At 41.9% G+C, this 20,601-nt stretch overlaps 1 protein-coding gene across 2 annotated transcripts in view; it reads left to right on the plus strand.

The window, feature by feature from the left end:
- Positions 1–1,383: 1,383 nt before the first annotated feature.
- Positions 1,384–20,601, plus strand: part of capn10 (calpain 10) — a 36,371-nt gene continuing 17,153 nt past the window's right edge. The window contains exons 1-9 of one of the 2 annotated variants that reach the window (XM_055645415.1): positions 1,397–1,509; positions 6,453–6,505; positions 6,654–6,871; positions 8,099–8,230; positions 11,949–12,136; positions 13,557–13,765; positions 13,889–14,030; positions 17,731–17,897; positions 19,312–19,592. In XM_055645415.1, coding sequence (XP_055501390.1) covers positions 6,731–6,871; positions 8,099–8,230; positions 11,949–12,136; positions 13,557–13,765; positions 13,889–14,030; positions 17,731–17,897; positions 19,312–19,592 — 1,260 coding nt within the window. In that variant the 5' untranslated portion in view covers positions 1,397–1,509; positions 6,453–6,505; positions 6,654–6,730. Of the gene's footprint in view, positions 1,510–6,452; positions 6,506–6,653; positions 6,872–8,098; positions 8,231–11,948; positions 12,137–13,556; positions 13,766–13,888; positions 14,031–17,730; positions 17,898–19,311; positions 19,593–20,601 lie in introns of both variants that reach the window. The other variant, XM_055645416.1, reaches the window with a different exon arrangement.

The raw sequence follows: 20,601 nt of genomic DNA on the forward strand, positions 1-20,601 counted from the left end.
AGTAATTTTAAAATCAGCTTCTAAAGCCGTCAACGTCGACAACGGGGACGGTTTTCAGGTACGGGACAGGTAAAGGAAAGCCGTTTATTTTATGTATAAAAGTGCTCCTTAAGATGCCTTTAATTCACATTTTACGTTGCGAAACGGTGATTTTTTTCCCCATACGAACCGGCAGTGTTTTTCCTGCCGATATGGGGTTAAATTCACCGCAACCGCAACGTTCCAAATGATCGCGTTCCAGAAAAATCCACTCGCAAGATGATTTAAATGGCCATTAATTTACAGGTATTAAACACTTAAATTCCTTCCATTTGGCCTATAAATCCATGACAATGAGATTTTTTAATTATTTTATATTGTGAATCTCGTGTGAATGTTATTTGGACACTTAGGCTATTTAAAAATGTTGATCTAGTAATCTATTTAAGAAATTGATAGATGCCACATCTAACTCCCCTTAAATATAGCCATGAACTGGCCTGGACTACCCTCTGCGGCCCCGGCGAGTTCCCCAGAGACTCTTGATCCCCTCTCGTTACTCCTTAGATCTAGTAGCTGAATTTTGTAATTTGCTACAATTAGGTAACTAATGATATGCTTTAATTTCAAGTCATCTAAGTAAGATTGTTTCCTATTTGTTTCAGAATGCTTCAATCTATAATAACTGAAAATTTATTTCAGTTCTCTTAATTTTTAAGACGTTATGGGCTTTTGACTGTCCTCGATCACGGCTTTTGTGTTAAGTCAATGGAAAAGCAAGAGGGAACAAGATGCTTATTTCCGAGTATGAAAATGCCCATAACTTTTTTAATACTGAAGATATGAAAGTGAATTTGGTGTCAAATTAAACTTCTTTTTATGCTTTATCTGATGGGATAAATTACAGACTTGATTTTTTAAATCTCAAATTTTTGTAACATTGCTATGATATGTATCAGCGTTATGCGTGTTTTTTTTGGGACAAGTTTATTTGTGTGGGTGGGACTGGTGAACCCTCTTCCCCAAGTGGTGATATACGCCTGGTTTTGCTGCCACGTGAAGCCTGGCTATTTTTGACCTACAAGGAAATTGCCACCGGTGAATCCTTAAAATATATGTGTGCATTTATCCCTTGGGTTAGCGTAAGCAGTGGGAAGAAGTTCTGCCTCACTTGCCATGAAGTTTCGCACACATTTGCTGCCGCATCCTCCAAATTGCAATCGAGACTACACCTCATATGTTTGTTTTTAAATCTGCTGTGCAATATTCTATTTAAATGCAAGCCTGAGGTTGTCCCAATAAATGTGGTGATTTCTGGCGGTTCATATTGCGGTGGCATGAGCACTGGTCCATTTCTGATCTGGATGCAGGCGTTTGACAGAGGGGAGGGGGAGGAGGAGGAGGGGAGGTGTAGTGTAGTTCAGGGCGTTGCACAGGCTCTCTTATGGCCCGGGGCGACTGAAGGCGCTTGTCCACCAACCGAGGAATATCTTGCGGAGATGCGGACCGACCCTGCCGCTGCCGCCTCAGGTAATCAGTTCCGTGCTGACATCTTACGCCTTGTTTTTCTTGCTCTGTCTGAACCGACACCGAACGCTGAAATATCCGAAAGGGACCGGGTGTTGTGAGAAATATCGGGCCCCGAATCCTCGGCGCTCGAGTGGATGCGAGCCTGGCAGATGCTGACCACAGGCGGCTTCTCAACAAATGAGCCAACGCTGAAGGATTCATGTCCCAAGAGTGAGAATAGTACACGGGAACCCGAAGCTGAACCCCCCACACAGCGCACCGTCCGTCCAGTGTGTAATATGTATACAATATGTAACAACGAGTACAATTCCAGATATGCCCAAATCACAATCTACACATTACTGCAAACCAAAGATACTAGAGGAGCTCCTCTATAACCTTTGCTGCAAACAATCACTGTACCAAAAACAGAGGCAACTTGTATCATTGACAAAATGATACATATCATGCACGTGTATCATTGAAAAAAAAGTGGTTCCGCCGTTTACATTACATAATATTCGACGAAGGATTAGTTGGTGCCACCTACCATTGTGTTGCACAAAACAATGCACGGGTTGAATGAAGTGTGATGCTGCAGGTACAATACAGTAAGGCTTATGAAAGAATAAGCATTGCAATTTTTTTATAATTGCCTTACAGCAGGTTGATAGAATCAGCAAAGCAAATTCTGTACAGTTCTGAAAACATTACTTTCATTTGTTTTCTTTTGGTGATGATCTGTTTTAAGGGTTCATTTTTGATAATTTATTATGTCACTGCATTGGCAGCAGAACAGTGATGACTTGCATTTCTCATGTAGAGCCGGAACAGCAATGATGTAAGGAGTGGTTGCAAAATGGTCTTTAATAGATGCTTAAACAGTGTAATGTTGGTAGTTTAATAGGGGTGAAGTACTGCTATATGTCGTAGCAGTATGCTATATGCCACCATTCAGATAATAGTCTACTTTCCTGTTTTTGCCACCAAAGTGGATAACCTTACATTTATCCACATTATACTGCATCTGCATGCATTTGCCCATTCACCCAGCCTATCCAAGTCACCTTGCAGCTTCCTAGCATCCTCCTCACAGCTACCATTGCCCCCCAGCTTCGTGTCATCCGCAAACCTGGAGATGTTGCATTCAATTCCCGCATCCAAATCATTAATATATATTGTAATTAGCTGGGATCCCAGCACTGAGCCTTGCGGTACCCCACTAGTCACTGCCAGCCAGTTCTCTATCCACATCAATACTGAACCCCCAATACCGTGTGCTTTAAGTTTGTATACTAATCTCTTATGTGGGACCTTGTCGAAAGCCTTCTGAAAGTCCAGATTTAACACATCCACTGGTACTCCTTTATCCACTCTACTAGTTACATCCTCGAAAAATTCTATAAGATTCGTCAGACATGATTTATCTTTCATAAATCCATGCTGACTTTGTTCCATGATTTCACCACTTTCCAAATGTGCTGCTACCCCATCTTTAATAACTGACTCTAGCAGTTTCCCCACTACCGATGTTAGACTAACTGGTCTGTAATTCCCTGTTTTCTCTCTCCCTCCCTTTTTAAAAAGTGGGGTTACATTAGCTACCCTCCAGTCCTCAGGAACTACTCCAGAATCTAAAGAGTTTTGAAAAATTAGCATTAATGCATCCACTATTTCTGGGGCTACTTCCTTAAGTACTCTGGGATGCAGCCTATCTGGCCCTGGGGATTTATCGGCCTTTAATCCATTCAATTTACCTAACACCACTTCCCGGCTAACCTGGATTTCACTCAGTTCCTCCATCTCATTTAACCCCCAGTCCCCTGCTATTTCCGGCAGATTATTTAAGTCTTCCTTAGTGAAGACAGAACCAAAGTAGTTATTCAATTGGTCTGCTATGTCCTTGTTCCCCATGATCAATTCGCCTGTGGGACCTAAATTTGTTTTAACTAATCTTTTTCTCTTCACATATCTATAAAAACATTTGCAGTCAGTTTTTATGTTCCCTGCCAGTTTTCTTTCATAATCTATTTTTCCTTTCCTAATTAAGCCCTTTGTCCTCCCAGTCCTCTGGAAGGCTGCTTTTTCTGGCTAATTTGTATGCTTCATCTTTTGTTTTAATACTATCCCTGATTTCCCTTGTTATCCACGGATGCACTACCTTCCCTGATTTATTCTTTTGCCAAACTGGGATGAACAATTGTTGTAGTTCATCCATTCAGCCTTTAAATGCCTTCCATTGCATATCCACCGTCAACCCTTTAAGAATCAATTGCCAATTCACGTCTCATACCCTCAAAGTTAACTTTCTTTAAGTTCAGAACCCTTGTTTCTGAATTAATTATGTCACTCTCCATCCTAATGAAGAACTCAAACATATTATGGTCACTCTTGCCCAAGGGGCCACGCACAACAAGACTGCTAACTAACCCTTCCTCATTACTCAATACCCAGTCTAAAATAGCCTGCTCTCTCATTGGTTCCTCTACATGTTGGTTTAGAAAACTATCCCACATACATACCAAGAAATCCTCTTCCTCCGCACTCCTGCCAATTTGATTCACCCAATTTATATGTAGATTGAAGTCACCCATTATAACTGTTTTACCTTTGTTGCACGCATTTCTAATGTCCTGTTTGATGCCCTCCCCAACTCCACTACTACTGTTAGGTGGCATGTACACAACTCCCACTAGCGTTTTCTGCCCCTTAGTGTTTCGCAGTTCTACCCATATCGATTCCACATCCTCCAAGCTAATGTCCTTCCTTTCTATTGCGTTAATTTCCTCTCTAACCAGCAACGCTACCCCACCTCCTTTTCCTTTCTGTCTATCCCTCCTGAATATTGAATATCCCTGGATGTTCAGCTCCCAGCCTTGGTCACCCTGAAGCCATGTCTCCGTGATCCCAACTATATCATAATCATTAATGGCTACCTGCACATTCAACTCATCCACCTTATTACGAATGCTCCTTCCATTGAGACACAAAGCCTTCAGGCTTGTTTTTACAACACTCTTACCCATTATACAATTATGTTGAAAAGTGGCCCTTTTTGATTTTTGCCCTGGATTTGTCTGCCTGCCACTTTTACTTTTCACCTTGCTACCTATTGCTTCTACCCTCATTTTACACCCCTCTGTCTCTCTGCTCACGCATTTAAGAAACCCTTTCCCTTTAGCTCGATCCTCGACTATCCCATTTGACACCCCACCTCCTTTATTCAGTTTAAAACCACCCGTGTAGCAGTGGCAAACCTGCCTGCCAGAATGTTGGTCCCCCACCTGTTAAGATGCAATCCGTCCCTTTTGTACAGTTCCCCCTTACTCCAAAACAGATCCCAGTGATCTAAGAATCGAAATCCCTGCCCTGTGCACCAGTTCCTCAGCCACACATTCAGGTCCCGTATCTCCTTGTTCCTGCTCTCGCCAGCACGAGGAACTGGAAGCAAACAGGAGATAACAACCCTGGAGGTCCTGCTTGTCAGCATTTTTCCGAGCTCTCTAAAGTCACGTTGCAGAATATTCATCCCCTTCTTTCCGACATAGTTTGTGCCGACATGCACTACCACTTCCGGATGTTCACCTTCGCCCTTGAGGATTTTCTGCCCCCATATTTCTCATATTTCACATCTGAGAAAGACCTACTAATTCTGATTCAGTCTTCTGTGTGGTAACCATCCTGTAATCCATGTTAACATACTTCCCCAATATGACGAGGTCATATTATGCACCAGCCTTTTACATAGCACCTTATTCAATGCCACCAGGAAATTTAAATACAATGCATCTATCTGCAAGCTTCCTCACATTGTATTTGTTGTGTGGCCATGAGTTTGTTAACCATGATTTTCCTCTCATAAATTTTTTCCCAGCACCCTACTGTACCATAAACGTCTGAACATTTTCAACTAATCATTCTGCTATCGCTGCAGCCACTTGAATACAGATCTTCAAAACACTTGAATACAGATCTATGGTCCTGATGGCATCTGTTTCTTTCAATATTCTCTTAAAACTAGTCCACCTGTTAACAGACACAGCGTGCTAGAATCTCAATCGGCTCGGCAGCATCTCTGGAGACCATAGATCCGTTCTCCAGAGATGTTGCCTGACCCGCTGAGTTACTCCAGCGCTTTGTGTCTTTTTTCTTGTAAACCAACATCTGCAGCTCCTTGTGTCTCCCCTGTTGTCCATCTGTAATCATTGCAGTGTCATTCACTGTGAAGACTGTTGCAGAATATTTTTAATTACTTTCCATTTCCTTTTTTATCTTGTCAAATTATACAGCAGGATATAGATCAATTGCAGATGGAGTTTAATCTGGGCAAGTGTAAGATGTTGCATTTTGAGAGATCAAATTTAAGGGAAAGGTATACCGCAAATGGCAGAACCTTTAGGAGCTTGATGGACAGAGGAATCTTGAGTTGCATGTCCAGAACTCTGAAAATGGCAACAGGAATAGATAAGTGGTAAAGAAGCCATATGGTATGCTTGCCTTCATTGGATGGGCTTTTGGGTATAAGAGTCAGGAAGTCATGTTGCAGTTGTATAAAATGTTGGTTCGATTACAAATGTGGTAGTTCTGGTCGCCCCATTACAGTTAGGATGTGAAGTATTTGGAGAAGGTGCAGGAAAAGTTCACTGGAATGTTGCCTGGGCTAGCGTATTTGCTATGAGGAGAGATTAGACAAACTCACATTGCTTTCGCTGAAGTATCGAAGGCTGAGTAGAAACCTAATAAGATGTTTATAATATTATGAGACATAGGATAATTAATCTCTTTTACAGGGTAGAAATGTCAAATACTGCAGCCCATAGCTCCAAGGATAGCAAAGGAAAGTTTCACGGAGATGTGAGAGGCAAATATTTTTTACACAGAGCGGTAGCCTTCAGGAACGTCCTGCCATGGTGGGTGATGCAAGTGCCTGACATGATACTGACATTTAAAATTCATTTGAACAGGAACATGAGCATGCAAAGAATGGAGGAATAATGAACACATGCAGGCAGATGAGGTTAGTTCAATTTGGCTTCATAATTGTCACCGATATTGTGGGCCTGTGCAGATATTGTGCTATTATTTTCCTGATCATTTGTCCATAATTGAAAAAATTGTATTGTGTTTCAGCCATTCACCTTATAATGATCTTATTTTATTCTCAGTCTAAAGAAGAAACTGGCAAAGCCAAAATCCCATCCTGCTGAGATTCCTTTGAACATGTGTGAAAACGTCCGTGACAATGATCATTTCAGATATGGAGACTCCAGAGAAATTCCAGTTTGAAGATGCCGACTTCCCTGCCACCAGCTCGTCTCTGTTTTCTAGTTATTCCACACCCATTGCCAAATTCTCTGGTGAAATTTCATGGTTGCGACCACAGGTGTGAATCTATTTTAAAGGTGCCTCAGGAATGCTTTCAGAGGCTCATGTAGTTGTTGGTGGTTACATTGCGTACATATAAATCCTTTTTATATTCTTGAATATCCTATACTGATGATTGGTATAGTTTATAGAGCAATTGAATGACATCTATGATACTGAATTTTATCTTCCTAGTGAATGGGGAGAAGTTTAAGTTCCCAGGTGACTCTTTTGGATGTAGAGTAGATAGATAATCTAATTACACAATATTATTGGTAGTTCTCATTCAGGCACTTTAGTCCATGTGGGTAATAGCAGACCCAATAAAATGACACATGATTGATTTAATCTGATTATTCTGTGTTTCACACAATTTGGGATGAAGAATGAGAAGGAAAGGTGATTAAAATTAAACGGTATAATTTTAACAAGGGGGCAGGTGTTGTGATCTGTGTTTTTAGATACATCAATATTTGAAGGTGGCAGAATACATTGATAGTCATTAAAGAAGATTGCTTCCATACAGATGGAAGCATAGAAAAAAAGGGGAGAATATTATTTAAAAAGCTTTATAAATCACCTGGCTGTGCAGCATTTTGAGTATTCCCATTAAATCGGGGCACTAGATTGCAGAAGTAATGAGGATTCAGAGGTGAATTCGGCAAGAATGAGACACTTCAACGTGTGATGAGAGAAGCTGTCATAACTGAAAAGGTTCAGTGATTTAATAATGATGTTCAAATCGTGAGAGATTATGTTTTGTGTAAATAAGGTGAAGTTCCTTTTATTACTTGGAAACATGGTAACAAATTTACAAAAATTGGCAAACTAATCTGATGTGATAAGGAGAAATACTGAATAATGAGATTGGCAGAGAGGCAGACGAAAACAGATTCAGCAGGAATTTATGGGGAAATATCAGGAGAATGAGAATGAATTGAACACTTGAATTGGCAAAGGCACATTGAGGCTTCCAGCTTCCTTCGGGCATGTGAGTAATATTTTAACATTCTTTATTAAAGAATGATTATTGCACGTATATTTTTGAAACATTTAAATGAAGTAGCCCTTTTGCTTAAGCTTAACTCTAATCTTGAATCTACATTAGAATTTAAATATGGTGCTGTTCACATTTTCAAAGAATGCCTGAAGAGGTCATTGTTCTGCATGATTTAAAGTAAGTTGGGGCCTGAGTCCTCTGCTGACTTTGTATGTTATCTGACTTTTATTTATTTGGAACTTCTAGGAAATTGCCAAATCCCCTCAGTTGTTCTCAGAAAAACTGCAGGATGGACAGATCAAGCAAGGCCTTTTAGGAGATTGCTGGTTCTTATGTGCATGTGAAGCTTTGCATAAAAACAGACTGCTGTCGGAAAAGGTACTTCAATTGAAAGTATTTAGAGCCAATTGTAATATTGAAAGGAATGCAGAACATTTACTTGTAATCCTTTTACCTTCTGCTTTGGCAGCTGTTTTGGGGCTGGAGAAGAGTCGCCATTTAATTAGGAATTCAAGAATAAGCTGATGCTGTTAACAGTATGTTAATTTGGCCTGGACCATTTAATTCCGATATGTTTGAGCACCACAGGTGATAAAGCATGGTTCTTTAAAAGCAACAAAAGAAGTGTGTATGAGGGGGATAGTGCTTCATCACTCTTCCACCGAGTGGTTCAGTGGTTGTACTTGTGGACTCAAATCTCAGTCCAAAAGGCTGATACTTCAAGGTGGAATTGAAGGATGTTGTATTATTGGAGGTGCTGTTTCTCACAGAAGATATTCAGGTTCTAGAGGAGATGTCATGGGTTTTGAAGATGTAAAGAGATGCTCCCTTTTGTGCATTGACCAGAATATATCTGACTGTCTACACCCCACGGCAGATTGTCATGTTGCCTCGAAAGTGTCAATCTTTCAACAGTGAAAATCATAAAAAAAACTGCTGAGGCTGGAAATCTGAAATTCAATCAGAAAATTGTGAAGATAGCACCTGTGGAAAGAGAAACAGTGTTAACATTTCTTGTGAAAGACCCTGCAACAAAACTGGGAAAGAAAAAAACACAAGTCTGCTTTAAATTGCCGAGATTAGTGGGAAGGGATGTATAAGACAAATGGGATTTCTCTGTTTGGGCAAGGCCAGGGTTGCCATGGTGATAAGTTGTTGATGAAGTCATCTGGTTGCTGGAATAATGGAAGGAAATGAGGGAGAGAGACTAGAAGCAAAGAAAGATGTTCAAAACTGTGAAAGGCAGAGCTGCAGGAAAGGTCCAGCTGGTCAGGGCGTGCCAGTGGAGTCGGGGAATCTGAGTCAACATTTCAAATGCATGACTTGCAGCAGAACTGGTCTGTCCAGATAGAAACAGAGAAAGCAAGTTACTTTTAAATTATTAAATTTGAGCCCAGAAGCCTCTAATGTGTCAAGTCAGAAGAGGTTATATTGGGCCTTGTTATAACAGGGCAGGAGGCTGCAGACAGAAAGGGCAGAGTGAATGGAGAATTAAAGTGATACATTCTTGGGACAAGTCCATTTAGCTAGCCCCTGTTACAGGTTTACATGTGGCTTGTTTGCCATGTCCAGTTCCCCGCCTTAACCATGAGAGGTCATGTAAGGAGTGATAATGGTAATTTGGCTAGTGTGTAAGGCCAATATATAGGAATGTACTTCCCAACATTCTTGGGTATACCAGATGATGTTGGTCGTCAGATTTCGGGTGGGGTATGACTAGAATTTCGTACATGATTTCAAATTTGGATTCATGTCGACTTGTTCCTATGAACTCGGCTTCATATCTCTTGTTAACCTTTCAACTTGGTGACTTCATCAACCAGTTCACCCTGGCCTCACTCTGTCAAATATATTCTTTTGTGCTCTCCATTTCTCACTCAAACCTCTCTGCAACATTAATCTAACAAGGTTCCCCTCTCTCCAAGTTCTGACATTTTTCATTTTCAGAGATGCTGCCTGACCTGTTGAGTGTTTCCAGCTCTTTCAGTTCCTATTACACTTTGAAAAAATCTTATTTGTCTGCAGAGTAGATTACACTGTCCTGTGATCAAATTTAGTGCCACTTCACTGGGTTTTTAATTATCCAGTGGTATGAGAATTACTCACCCATTCTATCTATTTAGCTTCGTACCTCTGCCTCCTGTAGATACAGATTCCCTTGAAATTATGAATAATGCAGGCAACAACAACTTCTTGTTTCAACATCATAAAAAGCAAGGAGCTAATTGTTGACTCGAGAAAAATGAAGTCAGGACCACATGCCATTTGTCATCAGTGGATGGAAAGAATAAGCCAAGTTTTAAGGTCATGGGCATTGATACCTCGTACCGAGACCAGCACACAGATGAAATACAGACAAAGAAGGAGTACCAATGCCTCTGCCTTCTTTAAAATTTAAAGAGATTTGTTCGTGTCACCGAAATCTCTAAACAAACTTCTGCAGATGCACTGTATACAGTATCCTGACTGGCTGCTTGTTATGGCATTTCCAATGTACAGGATGTAAGAGACTGCTGGACTCGGCCCAGTCCAGGAAAGAACTGCAGATGCTAAGGTTTAAATCGAAGGTGAGAAGAAATGGCCCAGATGGTGCGGGAGATAATACGCCACCTACAGGCTTCGCCTTGTGCAGGTGCTTTTGAAGGGCATGTACCCTCTGATTACTATGCCTTTTTATTGCGAGAAGATTAACTATGTGTGACAAAGCAATTGGAAAACAAAATTATTTGTGAGACTATACTCGCGAAACTTCCAAATGTGACCTGAGATGGGATTTAGCATTGATGCCATTTTTCTTTTCTCATTTAAAATGTGCAGCTTATTAAATGTTATTTTATGCTTGCTGTCTGAAACATAGAAATTCTGTGCATAGAGTAGGTCTATACTCGATTGAAAAATAGTGACCTAGATGGGATTTAAAGTAGGCCCTTCGAGCCTGTTTGCCCGCCATTCAATATGTAATTATCATGGCTGATCGTGGAGATTTCCAGAAATGGCACTCAGTATCCTGTGGCTACTGCCTGCCTTCTCTCCACTACCCCCTGATTTCCCCTGCATATAGCCTCTTGCCACAAGGGCCACATCTAACTCCCTCTTAAATATAGCCAATGAACTGGCCAGCGACTACCTTCTGTGGCAGAGAATTCCACAGATTCACCACTCTCTGTGTGAAAAATGTTTTTCTCATCTCGGTCCTAAAGGATTTCCCCCTTATCCTTAAACTGTGACCCCTTGTTCTGGACTTCCCCAACATCGGGAACAATCTTCCTGCATCTAGCCTGTCCAATCCCTTAAGAATTTTGTGAGTTTCTATGTGACATTTTGGGTCACCCAATCCTCTCCAGAGATGCTGTCTGTCCCGCTGAGTTACTCCAGCATTTTGTGTTTAAAATCAGTTGGCAGTTAAGCCCGTAGCTGGCTATCCCTGAATGAATTTTCTGTTCAACCGAGTGCTAGTTTGTGCTGCACTGGTCGGCTTATCATGGTGTCCCATGGAGCAAAGTCAACATCTACAAACTTCCCAGCATTCAGGTTGGGAAATGTGCCCTCTGGGCCTGTTCTTTTGTTAGGTTGATAATTGAGGATTTGACTAAATTAATATTTAGAAATATTTTTACATATTGCGTTTCTGTGCTTTTCAATAGTCAACCTTTCAAACGATTTAATTAATTTAAAAACATTTTTGTAAAGAAACCTATTTGAAATGCTTGTGAATGTTTTTGACATTCATTGGCTATCAAAACGGGACTCTGAGTGCAGCAGGGCACAGTCACTGATCTGCACTGCAACACATGAATCTGCTGGGAGCTGGGCCTCCTGTGGAAGACAGTGCCCAGCACCATGCGGGGGCAAACACTTGGTCCAAGGGAAAGCAGGTCATAATATCCAGGACAGCGGAAGATCTGTCCTATTACCTTATCGGTGGAGCAGTCGACATTAATTAAGAATATATTGGAGGTGGGAGACTAATCTCTGACATCCGAGACATAACGCCTCATCCATCGTTTAATAGTGCAATGTTGTTAACATTCTTGACAAAATGCTTTTACCTTCATGTAGTATGTTCTAAATCTTACCTTCTTTTTATACAACCTAGGTGATACCCCCAGGCCAGGATTCATGGATACAATCAGGATGTTTAAAATGTAGATTTTGGAAATTTGGACAATGGGTTGAAGTTATAATAGACAACCGGTTGCCATGTATCGGACGCAAGCTCTGTTTTTCTCGTTGTCGCTCTGAAGAGGTTTTTTGGCTACCATTATTGGAAAAAGCATATGCCAAGTAAGGAATTTTTAGCAATCCAACAATGTTTAACTGTGATATTTTACTGCACACTTATAGCATTGAAGTGGGATCATATAAAGGAATTCACATTCCCGTTTTGATTTTTTCCAGATATGCAAGCTCTAATGTATTTTCTTTCTTTATATAAATGAGATCTTGTCGTAGCTTTTCAAGTTGTTTTTGTTATTCTTCCTAAATAGATTTATGCTTATTTTACTGTATTATTCATCAGCATAAAGAAACGTTTTAAAATACTAGGACTGGTTTAATATTCAATGTTAGAATGTATTGGTGAGGGAATTTAAAGGTACAATATGCTAAGTATAAAGGGATAGGTTAGCCTGAGTCGAGTATAGTCTAAGGACAGGGCCACATAGGATGAGTGGAGAACTGGTTCACTGATTTTGCTCTTCCCTCATCTTAGGACAAACCCGAGTGTTAAACCAAAGCTAGCACTAACACATTCTTAGTCTATCTTTTTGCTGTTTGCACTCTGCTGGGTTATTGTTATTTTTGGGCGTATATGTTGCAAATTTTACATCTCTGAATATATATTTTGTCCTTAACGTCTCAGAACTTCTTGTCTTTTCTACAGACCAGAATATCATAAATTAGATATGCCTGGATAAATGAAGTGTTCTTTATTCTACCTTCAAGCCTTGCTGCTTTATGATCCTCAAGTTTCTCTCACTAAAAAGTGATTATTTTAACATTTATTGCTTGTTTTTCACTCTCTCCTTATATTTTCAATTTCTCATTGTTATTAGTCATAGAGTGATACAGTGTGGAAACAGGCCCTTCGGCCCAACTTGCCCACACCGGCCAACATGTCCCAGCTACACTAGTTCCACCTGTCTGCTTTTGGTCCATAACCCTCCAAACTTGTCCAATCCATGTACCTGTCTAACTGTTTCTTAAATGTTGGGATAGTCCCAACCTCAACTACCTCCTCTGGCAGCTTGTTCCATACACCCACCACCCTTTGTGTGAAAAAGTTACCCCTCAGATTCGTATTAAATCTTTTCCCCTTCACCTTGAACGTATGTCCTCTGGTCCTCTATTCCCCTGCTCTGGGCAAGAGATTGAACCTTTCTCTGCCACCTTCTATGTTATAGTTATTTTTTGTCCCCACCAATCCTGCAAGTAAGACCTACTTATATATAAGATGAATTTGAGCGAGTGTTTTAATCATCCTTATCTTGCAAATGTCTTAAACGCCATTAGCAAGACTCGTTTCTTAATTTTCAAGTAGAATTAACCAATGTTTATTCCTGAAATGTTTCTTCCATTATTAAAATATTTGGTAGCCATATCCATATATGATTAAAGTGTTTAGTTGTAATTAAGATGTAAAATAAATTTGAATTGCAACTATTTGGCAATGACATTGACATAGCCACTTATATACTTTCCAAAGACTCCATGGCTGTTATGAAATGCTTTGGGCTGGACAAGTGGCTGAAGCTCTGGTGGACATCACAGGAGGCCTGGCTGATCGATGGACTGTAAAGAATTATAGAAAAAACAATGACCATGTCAGCTTCCCTGAAAAATCCAGATTTGAGTTGATGCGGGATTTGAAAGATAAGAGCTTTATAAGCTGTTCCGTTCATGGGTCCAACAAAGGTAAATGAATAGTTTAAAAAATAAAAGATAACTCTAGTTAGATTGTGATCAGCCAATGAGATGGTTGGCAGATAATGAAATTGTCTTTGTGTATAACATTTTTTTATGCTATTTGGCTTCCAGGATTCACTGAACGTGCAGAATTTCATGCCTTCAGTGTTAGTGACGTGAAGCAAATTGATGGACTCAAAGACAGTTATGTCAATTTACTAAGGATAAGAAACATGTGGGATAGAAGATGTTGGAGTGGCTCCTGGCAGGAAGGGTAATGCAGTAAATATTGTCTTCAAATCAAATGAGGTCAGAGGTGTTTTTGCCTTTCATATTTTTTCATTGTTAGTTCACCCTATTAAAGGCAATAATCATATTGTTGATATTAATCAAGTTAGAGCTTGAGGTTTTATTTTGTATATCTAGTGGGTGAGCACAATTGAGCTCCATTTCATTTAGTTTAGAGTTACAGCATGAAACAGCCTTCAGCCCACCAAATCCACACCCACCATCAATTACCCATTCACACTGGAGTTCGATGTTATCCCACTTTCTCATCCCTACACAAGGGGGAGCAATTTACCTACAAACCAGGTTTGTAGGTTGTCCAAGAAGGAACTGCAGATGCTGGAAGATCAAAGGTACACAAAAATGCTGGAGAAACTCAGCGGGTGCAGCAGCATCTATGGAGCGAAGGAAATAGGCGACGTTTCGGGCCGAAACCCTTCTTCAGACTGATGGGGGGGTGGGGGGGGAGAAGGTAGGAAAAAGGGAGGAGGAGGAGCCCGACGGGGGGGGGGGGGGGGGGGGGGGGGGGGGGGGGGGGATGAGACAGCTCAAGGGTTAAGGAAGGGGAGGAGACAGCAAGGACTAGCAAAATTGGGAGAATTCAATGTTCATGCCATCCGGACGCAAGCAACCCAGGCGGAATATTAGGTGCTGTTCCTCCAATTTCCGGTGTTGCTCACTCTGGCAATGGAGGAGACCCAGGACAGAGAGGTCGGATTGGGAATGGGAGGGGGAGTTGAAGTGCTGAGCCACCGGGAGTTCAGGTAGGTTATTGCGGACTGAGCGGAGGTGTTCGGCAAAACGATCGCCCAACCTCCGCTTAGTTTCACCGATGTAAATCACCTGACATCTAGAGCAGCGGATGCAGTAGATGAGGTTGGAGGAGATACAGGTGAACCTTTGTCGCACCTGGAACGACTGCTTGGGTCCTTGAATGGAGTCGAGGGGGGAGGTGAAGGGACAGGTGTTGCATTTCTTGCGGTTGGAACGGAAAGTGCCCGGGGAGGGGGTGGTACGGGAGGGAAGGGGAGAATTGACAAGGGAGTTGCGGAGGGAGCGGTCTTTGCGGAAGGCAGACATAGGGGGAGATGGGAAGATGTGGTGGGGCCACGTTGGAGGTGGCGGAAATGGCGGAGGATTATTTGTTGTATTTGCCGGCTGGTGGGGTGAAAGGTGAGGACTAGGGGGACTCTGCCCTTGTTGTGAGTGCAGGGATGGGGAGAGAGAGCAATGTTGCGTGGTATGGATGAGACATGGTGCGAGCCTCATCTATGGTGGAGGAGGGGAATCCCCGTTCCCTGAAGAACGGGGACATTTCCGATGCCCTGGTGTGGAACGTCTCATCCTGGGAACAGAGCGGCGTAGGCGGAGGAATTGGGAGTAGGGGATGGAGTCTTTACAGGGGGCGGGGTGGGAAGACGTGTAATCCAGATAGCCATGTGAGTCAGTTGGTTTGTAGTGTATGTCGGTCAGAAGTCGGTCCCCTGCGATGGAGATGGTGAGGTGAAGGAATGGTAGGGAAGTGTCGGAAATGGTCCAGGTGTATTGGAGTGCCGGATGGAAGTTGGTGGTGAAGTGGATGAAGTCAGTCAGTTGTGTGTGGGTGCAGGAGGTGGCCCCAAAGCAGTCGTCAATGTAACGGAGGTAGAGGTCGGGGATGGGGCCCGGTACGTACTGAACAAGGATTGTTCAACGTACCCGACAAAGAGGCAGGCATAGCTGGGGCCCATGCGTGTGCCCATAGCTACGCCTTGTGTTTGGAGAAAATGGGAGGAGTCAAACGTAAAGTTGTTGAGGGTGAGGACCAACTCCGCTAGGCGGAGGAGAGTGTCAGTGGCTGGGTATAGGTTGCTCCTCTGGTCGAGGAAGAACCGGAGGGCTTTGAGGCCATCCTGGTGGGGGATGGAGGTGTAGAGTGACTGGACGTCCATGGTGAAGATGAGGGGGTGAGGGCCTAGAGAGTGGAATGCGTGGAGGCGGCGGAGAGTGTCTGAGGTGTCTAGAACATAGGTGGAAAAGGATTTGACCAAGGGGGATAGTATGGAGTCGAGGTATGTGGTGATGAGTTCGGTGGGGCACGAACAGGCAGAGACAATGGGTCTGCCGGGAGAGCCGGGTTTGTGGATTTTGGGGAGAAGGTAAAAACGGGCCGTGCGGGGCTGGGGAACGATGAGGTTAGAAGCTTGGTCGGGCAGGGCATGGGAATTGATGAAGTCGGTGATGGTGCTAGATATGGTGGCCTGGTAGGTTAATTGGCTTGGTATAAATGTAAATTGTCCCTATTGTGCGTAGGATAGTGTTAGTGTGTAGGGATCGCTGGTTGGTGCGGACTCAGTGGGCCAAAAGGCCTGTTTCCGCGCTGTATTTCTAAAACTAAAAACAAACAAAAAATGAAACTCAACCATTAAATAACCTCTGAACTTCTGGTAAATCTGCTGAGCTTTTCTTGAGAGTTCTGAAAAACATCTCGGTTGTGATATTGGAGATGATCTTCAACCTTCAATATTTGACACACTAATAGCATCCTAGGAAAGCTCCAAATGGTGTACAATGATGTATGTTTAAAATTAGTCTTTAAGGTTCAATCTGGTTACATCTGAACTATGGCTTAAAATATTTAGCTGAAATTGGAAATAAGATTCAGTCAAATGGGCTTATTCACTCATTTAATATGTGGACCAATCTCATCATCTATCCTTAACAGGTGCAATGGCCATAACCTAAAGGAACAGTCAACTGCCTGTGGGACCTGTTTTTTTTTTTTTTCTATCATAAGCTTCTTGTCAGTTTTTAAGCTGTAAAAATATTGCCAAAAACTGGACCAATATCTCTACAGATAAATAGAATAGCATTACTAATACTTATTCAAATCGTTTGAGTGATTTTTGTTGATGATTTCTGCACTGACGATTTATGAATTTTGATGGAGACTACAGGTTTCAGTTATATTTCTAGGTAATCAGTGCAATCTTAAAACAGTGAATTTATTTCCAATACACAACAAAGATTTATTGTGCCTAACCTGTTGAGGCTCACAGTGAGATGGCTTGATTTATTATTTTCCTTCTGTCTTGGTTGAAACCAAATGTTCACCAAATGGTAAAAGCTCTCAGTTAAAGTCAATCCAGGGAAATTACTTAAAAAAATAATGTCTCTATGCAAATAATTAATGCCACTGATCCACTGTAATAGAAAGTAGACAATTCCTCACTTAACTTTCCACAAAGCAGTGACTTCCTCCTGTTCCCTCCCTCGTTAAACTGTTTTGCCTCATTTACCTGGTACACAAGCAGAAATTAAATTTATTTTCCCCACAGTTCTTTATCCATCCCATACCTATGGGGCATGAAAAGCAAATCTCTATCAGCTTTCACTAAACAACATGTTACTCATGCCATTGAGCAGAACATAATATTTACTATCCAGACTCATCCCTCAATTATTATCCCTCTCCCGTACAGATACAAAATTTATATAATCTGAACTAATATTTGACATGTTACTCGTTAAAAGTTAGGTATTTCAACAATAACATTCAAATCGAGTCACATTTGTCACAATTATTCCAATCTTCCTTTAAACCTCCACTCCACCCATAATCCTTTGATACTGTTTTGCACTAGGTTTTTATGCAAGTCTTGCATTGTAAAGTTATCCTGTTTATAATTGGTGCTATTTTGTAATAGAGGTGACGGTTGGAACAAAGTTGATGCAGCTGTGGCTGCACAGTTACAGTCCTTGGCAGAAGAGGGAGAGTTCTGGGTGGAGGAGCAAGAGTTTTTCAGGGAGTTTGATGAGGTGACGGTTGGTTATCCCATAAATACAGAGGGATACATCCTCAGCCTTTTAACAGGTAGGTTTAAATATATAAATCCTTTACAATTTTGTCAAGATCAAATATTTCAATATTTTATCTACGTGGTGTCTTTCAGTCAGAGATCATGAATTAGATCTGTTGAGCTTACTCTATATCCCTGCCGTGATGTTGTGTCACTCGTGTCTCCTCGGTATCCTGCTGCTCCACTCTGGCTCCCCCTCCCCCTCCCCCTAATCACGACAGGGACAGAGACCCCTGGTCCTTACCTTTCACCCCTTCTGCCATTGTTTATAACACAAAATTCTCCAGCATTTTCACCGCCTCCAACGGGATCCCACCACTAGTGGCAACTTCTCCACCCCTTTCCGCCTTCCGCAGAGACCGTTCCCTCCGCAACTCCCTGGTTAACTCATCCCGTCCCACCCAAACCACACCCTCTCCAAGTGCTTCCCCTGCACCCGCAGGAGACGCAACACTGGTCCCCACACCTCCTCCTCGACACTGTCCAGGGACCCCGACAGTCCTTTCAGGTTAGGCAAAGGTTCACTTGCTCCTCCTCCAACCGCGTCTACTGTATCTGTTGTTCAGAGTGTGGACTCGTATACATCAGCGAGACCAAACGTTGACTGGACGACCGTCTCGCTGAAAACCTTCACTCAGTCCGCCACCGCCAGGACCTGCCTGATCTCCCAGTTGCCAAACACTTTAATTCCCACACTGACCTTTCTGTCCTAGACCTCTTCCAGCGAGGCCAAACGCAAATTGGAGGAACAGCATCTTATATTTTGCTTGTGCAGCTTACAACCCAGCGGTATGACAATTGATTTCTCTAACTTCAAGTAACCCTCTCTCTTTCCTCCCCCACCCTTAGTCGTACCAGCTTCAAAGTCGTCTTGTTGAGTCTCATTGTCTGTACTCGTTCTCACCCAGCACACAGCTGACAACGACCTGTTTCCTTTATCATCGCTAATTTTTTGCATATCTTTCATTCATTTGTTCTATATATCTCTACATCACCGTCTATTACTCTCGTTTCCCTTTCCCCTGACTCTCAGTCTGAAAAATGCTCTCGACCCGAAACATCACCTAATTTCTCCAGAGATGCAGTCTGACCCATTGAGTCACTCCAGCATTTTGTGTCTATCTTCAGTTTAAACCAGCACCTGCAGTTCCTTCCTACACACAAACTAATTTGTACATAATTTTGAAGGAGACTGCATAAGATTGGTGGGTGAAATGGTCGTCTTCTGTTTAACAATCATTATATGAATCATTAAGATATTTAAATGCATATCGTAAAAGCTCAGTCGGATATTTTGGTCTGTACAGCAAGAAGACTAGTGATAATAGCTAGTTTGTAGTGAGTGCTACTGTACTTGAGGGAACTCTATTTGTTTCATGTATACAATTGACAGTGCTTGTGGTTAAAATTCTATTTTCTTTTGTGTAGGTAAATGTTTATGCCACACACTGCAAATTTCAGGAGAGTGGGTCAAAGATCAATCTGCCGGAGGTTGCCGCAATAACTCCAGTTTTTGTAGTAATCCTAAATTCTGGCTGCGAATCCTGGATCCAGGTGAAATGGTTATCTCAATTTTGCAAAAAAAACATTATTCAGGCAAGACCTGTCGGGTTCAGGATGCTCCCGTGCATTGTCCTGATAAGCAAAGGACCACCACTGATGGCCTCCAACAGAAACGTTACCATGCCATAGGACTACATGTGTGGAAGGTACTTGCAGCTCAAATTGTTCATACCAGAAGTAAATAGTCCAATGAAAAGTGTAGATGTAAACCACATTGTCACTTATTCTTACTTTTTAGGTTGTAATGGTATAGACAAACTGCATTAGTAAAATTATTCAATGCTTTTAAGAGCAAATTTGAATTTTAGTGCAGATATTTTTGTAGAATAACAAAGCATAAATGTCTTTCTTGACCAAGCCTTCAACCCACCATGTCCATGCCAATCATTTTGCCCATTATATTAATTCCATTTATCAATATCACGACTATATCCTTCTATACTGCGCCTATTTAGAGGCCTTTCTAAATGCCATTTAAATGTTTGTGATTTCAACCATTCACGTGTTAAAAGAAGAACATTTGCGTGTCAAATTCCCTCTAAAACTCCTTCCATTAAACAGATCCCCTCTTGTTTGTGATGGAAAAATATTTTGATTATCTACCCTATCTATGCCTCTCCACACCTTGTATACATCTAACATGTCAACCCTCAACCTTCTGCTCTCCAAAGAAAACAAATGCAGACCAGTCTTTCCCCATTATTCCTCGAATCCAGGTGGCATCTGGCGAATCTCTTCTGCATTTTCTCCAGCGCTCTCCCATCCTTCCTATAGTGTGGAGACTAGAACAGCACACAATACTTCGAACAGCTAAACCATTGTTCTGTCAATTTGCAACATAATGCCACATAATGTCAACATAATGAACATTGATGTCCCTAACTTAAAGTAACCCTTGCTTTCCCTCTCCCTCCATTCCTCCCCCTTCCCAGTTCTCTGACCAGTCTTACTGTCTCCCACTACATTTTATCTCTGTTTGCTTTGTTGTTACCTTCTCCCATCTAACAATCATCTATTCTACATTTACCTTGATCTCTATTCCCTTTGCCCTATTTTCACACCTTCAAACTTCCTCATCTATCTATCTCCTTCCCCCTGACGTCAGTCTGAAGAAGGGTCTCGACAGGGTACAGCAGGCAGTGAAGAAAGCGAATG

The sequence above is a fragment of the Leucoraja erinacea genome, chromosome 14, assembly GCF_028641065.1.
Source record: "Leucoraja erinacea ecotype New England chromosome 14, Leri_hhj_1, whole genome shotgun sequence".
In the NCBI taxonomy this organism is placed as follows: domain Eukaryota; kingdom Metazoa; phylum Chordata; class Chondrichthyes; order Rajiformes; family Rajidae; genus Leucoraja; species Leucoraja erinaceus.